Source organism: Mustela nigripes, chromosome 4 (genome assembly GCF_022355385.1).
Source record: "Mustela nigripes isolate SB6536 chromosome 4, MUSNIG.SB6536, whole genome shotgun sequence".
Classification (NCBI taxonomy): Eukaryota; Metazoa; Chordata; class Mammalia; order Carnivora; family Mustelidae; genus Mustela; species Mustela nigripes.
This window is the reverse complement of record NC_081560.1, coordinates 11099447-11108532: the sequence shown is the minus strand read 5'-3', so window position 1 is coordinate 11108532 and position 9086 is coordinate 11099447. Positions and strand designations below refer to the sequence as shown.

Below are 9086 nucleotides of genomic sequence, written 5' to 3'. Positions count from 1 at the left end.
GGGAAGCAAGCTTCCTGCGGAGCAGGAAGCCCGATGCGGGGCTCGATCCCAGGACCCTGAGATCATGACCCGAGCCAAAGGCAGCAGCCTAAACCACTGAGCCACCCAGGTGCCCCGAGAGAAGCCTTTATTTGTGAGTGGCTTTGGGGAGGACTGTGACTCCAGGATCTTTGATAGTGGAAGAGGAGACTCCCTTCCCTGTTTTTCTTCCCGCACTTCTGCTTCCTTCTACCTTCCTCTTTCTTTCCCCTTTCAACGGCAAGGTGTTCTAACAGGTTGGTTGCTATTCTCTTATTGTGCCACCCCCACCCCATGGGCTTGCTCAGAGCTCCTCTTGTCATCCCAGTTTTTGGTTCCCTGGCTTCAGTTGTATGCCCACTCTGGATCTGGTCTCCCAGTTTCCCTTCTCTGTTTTTCCCTTCTCATGACTTACCTACTCTCATTTCCTCAGAGCCTTCTTGGGAAGGGAGTAATTTCTGTTTGCTAAGCACACTGAAGTTAAGGCATTAATGGCTAACAGATTTGATGTTAACATTAGGGAAATTCACATTTTAACTGGAGACTCCTCAAATTTCAATATGGAGCCTGCCAGTGACATTTTAGGCAGCATGAGCAGTCAGTGGAGGAGAAAATGAGCCTTTTCCTGGTGCTTGTGCATATGGATGACTTTTTACTTTACCCATTCAAGAGATGGGCCTTATTGTAATGTGTACAGACTAGTGAATAAAATATTAAACTGGGACATGAAGGATCCAGGAAGGTTTGGGGCTAGGGGAGCCAAACAAGGATAAGGACATCTTTTAAAGAAAAGTCAGGAAAAAAAATAGTATGGTTAATAAATAAAGTACAAAATATGAGTATTTTCAATCACTCATGCAGCCTCTCTTCTGTTAACATTTCCCTTTCCCTGGCTCTGGTAAGAAGCAGGTGGAGCATAACAAATATCATGGAGGACAAGGGGTGTTAGAGAGGAGAAGGGAGTTGGGGTAAATTGGAAGGGGAGGTGATTCATGAGAGACTATGGACTCTGAAAAACAATCTGAGGGGTTAGAAGTGGTGGGGGTGTGGGAGGATGGGGTACCAGGTGGTGGGTATTATAGAGGGCACAGATTGCATGGAGCACTGGGTGTGGTGAAAAAATACTACTATTTTTCTGAAAATAAATAAATTGAAAAAATTAAAAAAAAAAAAAAGAAGAAGCAGGCAACAGGATAGGCAAATATAGACAGTGGATCATTGAGCTGGGAGTGATTTGCATGCCAAGAGAGATCACAGGGATCTTCTTTTCAAATTCTGCGGGACTGGAGGTATTTACTAGTAGCTGGGCTTTTGTATGAATCCAGGGAGAGAGCTTTTTGGATCTCTGGTCTCAACAGAGTGGCCTAGCCAGAGAGGCCACTTTTCCTTGTGGATGTATCCCAGTGTCCCAGTGTGAGCAGAGCCTCCCGGAGATGATGTCCTCCTCACCTGCATTGATCTTCATGGTCCTCTTCTTCCTGGAGTTGATGATTGCGATGTTGCAGAATGGCTTCATGGTTATTGTGCTGGGCATGGAGTGAGTGTGATGTGGGTGCTGCCTGCAGGTGACATGATTGTGGCCTCCCTGGCTGCCTCCCAGTTCTGCCTGTATGGGGTAGCCATCTTGAATAACCTCTTGACCTTCTCTGAAATAGACTATTACCAGATCCCCTGGAACTTCATCAATACTCTCACTTCCTGGCTCACTGTGTGGCTTGCCGTCTTCTACTGTGTGAAGATCACTCTCTTCTCCTACCCTGTCTTCTTCTGCCTGAAGTGAAGGATTTCTCCGTCAATGCCCAGGCTGCTGCTGGGCTCTCTGGTATTAGCTGGCCTGAGAGTCATCTCATCAGCCACTGGAATGAGAATTTTTATGCAGATGCTTACCCCCCAGAGTTCCCAAGGAAATAGCACCCTGGCTGACAGTACAGCCCTTCTATTGGTCTCTTGTTCTACCTCATACAGTGCTCACATGGTTGATCCCATTCTTCCTATTCTTGGTGTCCATGCTCTTGTTCATGTTCTCACTGTACCAGCACTTGGGGAGGATGAGGGAATGTAGACTGGGAGCATGTGATCCTAGTACCCAGGCTCACACCATGGCCCCGAAAGTCACTTGTTTTCTTCCTTGTCTTTTATATATCATATTTCCTGTCTCTGATTGTTGTTGCTATGAAAATCAGTCTTCACTGATACTGGTCCTGGGTCACTGGTACTGGTCCTGGGAAGTGGTGACCTATGCAAGCATCTGTTTGCACTCCAGCATCCTGGTGCTAAGCAGCCCCAAGCTGCGAAAAGTCCTGAAGACCATGCTTTGGAAAGCTCTGGACAAAGGCTGGTCCGTCTCAAGTTAACAGTGTCAGTAATCATTATGTGTGGACAAGCCCATGAGTGGTGAGAACCTGTAAAGTTTGGGTACTGTTCTTTTGGGTACTGTTCTTTTCATTTCCCTCTTTCTTTTATACTTCTTCCATGCCCTATCAATTCTTTTTGCACCCTTCTCTGTTCCTGCCATCCCCTCCACTGCTCCTAGTACCCAGTGTGGGTCCCAAACCACTCTGGGCTGGGATGATGGCCTCATTGTCTAATAGACCTTTCACACCCTCTATATGAGAGTTCTCGAAACATCCTTTGGGTCTGACCACTTTATGGAGACCTGTAATGGCTGTCAGTTATCTTTGAGGTCAACCTGAAGTATTTTTTTAATGGTGGCATAGATTGTCCCACCATCCCACACACAACTGCTCTCCTGTCAGTGGTCTCTCCACTCCAGTCCAGGAAAGATTCTTTCCATCTCCCCACATCTCCATATCTTCTTCACTCTAGCCTGTGGTCATTTGGCCCATCTGGAAATTACTTCTTTCTTCTGTCTGCCAGTCTTGTCCCTTCCCTTCTTTGGTGCCCAGCTTATGACTGATTTCACGCACATGGAGTCTTTTCAGTTTGATCCTATGGAAGGCTGAGGTTGTATAGGAGTTTTCCACCACTCTAGGCTCTGCCCATGATTTGTTTGTTTGCTGTATGTTGAATTCAAAGGAATTGTGTGATGTGGAAATAATTTTAGGTTTTGGCCAACAGAAGATAGAGAAGGAATACAAAATATGTTTGCTGTTGTTCTTAATTTTGATAATCCTGCCCTTCCTGTCTGCTTACCCAAAAGGTGGATCCTGAATGCCATTGCTTACGATGGTAGTCTCCAAATTGGGGTGTTGGCATCCCAGAATTGTGTGCGTAATGATCCACTGAATGTGGAAAGAAAAGTGTGGCAACTCCAATTTCCACTTATTTTTATCTCATCCTTTTAGTTCCTTTTTTTTGGTGTATATATATATATATATATTTTTTTTTAAAGATTTTATTTATTTACTTGACAGACAGAGATCACAAGTAAGCAGAGAGGCAGAGAGAGAGGAGGAAGCAGGCTCCCTGCTGAGCAGAGAGCCCGATGTGGGGCTCGATCTCAGGACCCTGGGATCATGACCTGAGCCGAAAGCAGAGGCTTTAACCCACTGAGCCACCCAGGCGCCCCTGGTGTATATTTTATGATGTACAGAATGTATTAGTAAAGTACACATGCATGTTAAACAATATGTTAAGTAAATATGCATATGGTTGGATGCATGCTCATGAATTTTTTGTTTTTTTTGCTGATGGAATTTTTTTTTTCTTAAAATTTTATTTATTTATTTGACAGACAGAGATCACAAGTAGGCGGAGAGGCAGGCAGAGAGAGAAGGGGAAGCAGGCTCTCTGCTTAGTAGAGAGCCCAATGTGGGGCTTGATCCCAGGACCCTGAGTTCATGATCTAAACTGAAGGCAGAGGCTTTAACCTACTGAGCCATCTAGGTGCTCCTAGAATTTTTTTTAAAGATTTGTTTATTTGAGAGAGAGAGAGAGAGAGAGAGAGAGAGAGATATGAAGATAGTGACAGAGAGCACGAGGGAGATGAGTGAGCATGATCAGGGAGGAGTGGGGAGGAAAGGGAGAAGCAGGCTCCCCGCGGAGCAGGGAGTCTGATGTGGGACTTGATCCCAGGACCCTAGGATCATGACCTGAGCTAAAAGTAGATGCTAAACCCACTGAACTACCCAGGTGCCCCTGCTGATGGAATCAATTTTAAAAAACACATGCAGACCAAAAGACTAGAAAAGGGTTGGGTGGGAGCAGTGAAGGCAAGAGCATCAGCAGTATCTGTCTCCACAGACCTCTCAGCTGGAAGCACCTGGAAGACTGCCTTTCCGTGTCTACTGTTCCCTGAAACAGTAGAGTTCCAGAACTGTACTGAATGTCTTGGGTGGAGAGAGGATGGTGATGCGACTTTTATGTCCTGCATCCTGTTCACAACCCTTTCAGTTATGCCACGTCTAGTGGGCTTATCTCAGGACTTCTTGATTGGTTGATGTTATTAACCACTTTTTCCTAGGTTTTAGCTCATAAGAGCCCTCAAACACTTGATGACTCCATCTTGACCAAAAACATAACCCGGTATCTCATCTTGGCTTTCTAGGCCTTCTGTGTACTCTTCCTAGCCTGATAAGCCACCATTTCCTTTGCTGTACCCAAACTTGTCTGGTTATTGCCTAAACATAATGGCATTTCCATTTCCTTCAATGACCCATGTCTCCTTCCTTACAACATACAAGACAGCATCTTTCTTGTACCCCAGTGAAGGCTTTGCTGCTGCTTCTCCCACTGAGCTCTTCTTGGAATTCTTGGTAGGAATGGAAATATAACATTTCCAACTGCAGCCTGGGAATCCTCCTACTTTATCCCTCTCAGAGAGAGTCCTTGAGGTATGTATTTCCCATGTAGAGAATCTACTCTGGATTCCTAACTGTAGCATCCCCACCATTACACATATAAAGACCAGCTGTGAAAATTCAAAATTCTCAGTTTTGGCTTCCACCTGAGATAAATCTGGATATGAGGAAGTAAAAGGCAGTGAACAAATAAGCACAAACAAAAGAATCACTATAAAACATACTGCATATTTAAATACAAATGGTTATTTACCTGTTTGGATTAACTTAATCTGCACAAAGTTTGTGGCTAGGTAATGTTGTAGTTTATGATTGGTGCATGAAAACACTTTGAGGGCAGGTACCTAGTTCACTGTTGAATCCCCAGTGTCTTTCACAGGGTCCTTATGACATGGGAGATGCCTCATAAATTATTGTTGAGTGCATTGAAGGTTAGGGTAGCACATATCTTTCCAATTATACAAGCCATCAAAGATGTAGGAAGTGGATGGGAAGGATGAGCTTCCATACTGAGAGGTCTCTGGCTGGCCAAACTCTAGAACTTAGGAGTTCAAAGTTTGCCCCATTGGATTCCTACTCCAAGGTCCAGTAGGAAATGGCCAAATGTCAGCCAGAGAAGCAAGGTCAATAAAGAGAGCAGTTAGAAACTCTATCTACTGAGGATTTGCATCTTCACTGAAAGGCAAGGTGAAAAAACACCTTAGTTCATCTCTCCTGTCTTCAGGAATGCAGTATTCATCATAGCAAGGGCTCTGTGTTGGAAGAACAATTCTGCCTGGAACTTTGTCCCAGTGGACTGGGAAGTGGAAAGAGATGCTGTGTTTCTGCATTCTGTTCTCTCTTGATGATGTTGTATGCATGGAACTGGTAGGATATAGTGTTGGCCAGAACAGGAATGTACTATAAAATATTCCCTTACTCTCAAGTTACTTTATCTTGAGCCTTCAGTATTGTCATATATGATCCAGAATAATTTCTGTTTTCTTGTAATTAATTAATAATACTATTATATTATTAGAATAAAATATACTTTTATATTATATAATTTATTTATATAATATATATTATGTAATATATGTTATATAATTATAATAGTAAAATAATATAATAAAACCAGAATAATTTCTGTTTGTCTGTAAATAATTAATGTGCCTTAATGTGCCTATAGACACATTAATCTGCTTATCACTCACCTGGGTAAGTAAGTACTCACCTTACTTGCTGATTTTTTTTTTTTTTTTACTCTTTGAGCAGCATTCCTATGAAAAATAGAACCTTTGCTTACTTTGCCTCCCTCTGGTTAATGTAGATAGTCCAAGATTTGGTGCTCTGACCTCTACTGCATCTCTGATGCTCTCCTGAGTTCTCCTTGGACTATTTGTCCCCCCACAGGAGGAAGGTAGTTATTATAATAACAGTTGTCATCGTTACCTTAATTCTTTCTTATACTTATGCAGATAGTATAGATATATATTCACATGTATTTGTGATCCATATATTTTATATGTGAAGAAATAAGCTTTCAGAAAGGTTAAATGACTAGCCTGAAGATCAATAGATTGTGATTGTGACAAGATTCAAAACCTGGTCTCTGTCTTCAGCTAGGGATGAAGGAGACCAGAGTAAAGGATGTGTTGCTAACTATGGCAGGGATCTCTGGTTCTGAAATCAGTTTGGGTCTTGGTCTTCCCTCCATTTAACTATGACCTTAGCTGAGACTCTTAGAGAGGAGAAGGGAGCTGGAGTAAACTAACCTCTTTAGTAGAGGTTTAGCTCACTTTTCCAAAAACACCTATTTCATAAGGTCATGCTGAGAACTAACACAGTGGAGAACACTTAGAACAATGCCTGGAACAAACTATCAACCAATGAATGTGAGCTCTGACCCTTGATAGAGGATTTCCTCACAGAGCTGCCAGCAGGTGTGCAGTGATGTGGGTGTCAGCTCAGAGAAGTAGAACCTCTGTGTAAGGGATGCTAAATGCAAGTGCCTGCCTGGCATATTATTCACACCAATGTTGACATGGACAGAGAGTGGGCAGAGGAAGGGCACACAAATTCAGGGATAGGCAGGGAGATTTTTGAAACTGAGCCTTAGAAATATTTGCATCTATTCTGAGAAGAAGAAACCTCTTTACCCTCAGGAGATAGCCCGTGTCCTCTACTCCGTCCTTTACACCTGACGGCAGCAAGAGGGGCAAACATCAGGCAGGACCTTCCAGAGCCACCCAAAAGGAATAGACCTTGAAGTCTGGAGGGATCCATCTTGTCCACAGGAGAGATGAATGGAGATGACATGGTTCCAGAACCTCCAGTGACTGGCCGATAAGAGAGCCATCACCCTGGCTATCATTTTATTTTATTTTTTGTTCCTGGTGACAGCAGTAAGCAGTGTTCATCACTGTAACATTGAGCATGGAGTGGTTGTTACAGAGAACATTGTTAACCTTGTGCTAAATTAGCCTGGGGGACTCTTGTGTGGGGGACTCTTGCCTCTGTTGGCAGTGGCAACAGAGTGGTGATGGGGAAGAGCATTTATATTTTCCAGAATCCATTGGCCTTCCCATACAACTCTGTATTGCAGTACCTGGCCTTCCTGAACACCGCCACCTTATGCTTCTTCATCTAGCTCAGTGCTTTCTGTTGCGTGAAGACCACAACCTTCACCCTCCCCATCTTCCTGTAGCTAAAACAGAAGGTGTCTGGATTGGTTCCGTAGATGCTGCTCAGTTCTGTGAGGTCTCCATATTGAGCACCATCCTATTTTCATAGACAACCAAAGCTTATATCACTACTTTTTAAGGAGAGGGTTGCAATCTTGGAATGCCACTAGGAATACTATAAGATCATATGAGAAATCCCTGTTCTCTTTAAACCTTGTTACCTGAACAATCTTTACTCTTGTCTTTCTCATTGGCATGGTTTTGCTCTCTGGAAAGACATAATGAAGGCCCTGCTCTCCATTGCGGCTTTCGTGACCCCAGTGCCCAGGCGCACATCAGGGTTCTTCTGGTTCTTATCTCCTTCTCTATATGCTCTTCACCTCCTATTTTCTGTCACTGGTGCTCAGTGCTGCAGGTGTTTTTCCTTCTTGGAATTTAGGCATTGGATATGGCAAACAGTGATTTATCTGTGCACAGCTGTCCACCCATGACTGCTCTTGAGCAGCCCTAGGCTGAGAGGTGTGCTGGAGGGGGGATGCTGTGCATGGTGCTGGGCATTTAATGGAGTGGCAATTAATGGAAAAACCTCAGAGACTCTACTGCAGAGGGGATGGTACAATGCGACGTGGCTTCTTTAAATATTTTTGCCACTTTTAATGCTCTTTTCCTCTCTGCTCTATTTAATGACGAGGAGAATAACTTCAGTGAAACAGGATTTCAGGGTGAGATCGAAGGTCCTGAAATAATGGGCTTGCATCACCGATTTACACTCAGCAAGTGTGTAGCTAATGCAGCTAGGTTCCCTGTGGGACTTGATGGGGCCAAAGAATCAGGAAACTTTTATTTTCCCTGTGATGGATCTCTTGGAGTTTAAAATTATCCTTCTGGAAACTGGATGCAAGGATCCTGACACATAGTTCAATTTTTATCTGTTGAGTAGACTGGAGAAGATATTTGGAGCCTCGATTTTCCTCTGGCTCCATGCTATAAGCCGCCTTTCCTTTTTCTTTTTCCTTGCCTCCCCTTCTCTCCCCCTTCCGCTCCCTGTCCTGCCCTCCCCTTCTCTCCCTTCCGCTCCCTGTCCTGCCCTCCCCTCTCCCTTCCGCTCCCTGTCCTGCCCTCCCCTCTCCCTTTTCTTTTTATCACGTCCTTGTTTTCCCCCCGTCTGGTGCAGGGAAGCCCCCCTCTCTCCTGTGCACGAGTTCCTGGTGTCTGAACTCTTCTCACAGACCATGGTCCATTTGTGCACTTGTGTGGCAGTGTGTGTTATCTGGGATTTGTATATTTGCAGATGACCTTTGGAAATCCCTATGAAAGCTAGGGATTTCTGATTTATATATTGCTTATGTTCTCTGCCATAGCCTACTCTGTTAGTCTGTTCTGTGACTATTAAGGTCGATGAACCCATAAGTGACTTCTTTTATGCTGAGACTGAGACCTACTGAAATTTTTGATTTGGGGAAGTTTAGCTATATCTATCTGATAAGATTTAAGAAGAAAGACTTGATTTTGGTTTGGTGAAGGGTGCAGCCTGCTTTTCTGCCTTCCATAAATCTCAAACCTTCCTTAAACTCAGTTACCTTTTGAATAATTCAAACTGAGGTCCCTAAACTTCTCTCTATTTGCATTAAAACCTCTACGACTC

General features: G+C 43.8%; 1 protein-coding gene across 1 annotated transcript; it reads left to right on the top strand.

The window, feature by feature from the left end:
• Positions 1-1588: 1588 nt before the first annotated feature.
• Positions 1589-8079, top strand: TAS2R60 (taste 2 receptor member 60). Its single transcript, XM_059395980.1, is given in 6 exon segments — positions 1589-1794; positions 7284-7515; positions 7517-7704; positions 7706-7808; positions 7811-7865; positions 7868-8079. Coding segments are annotated over 6 exon segments (996 nt in total).
• Positions 8080-9086: the final 1007 nt, after the last annotated feature.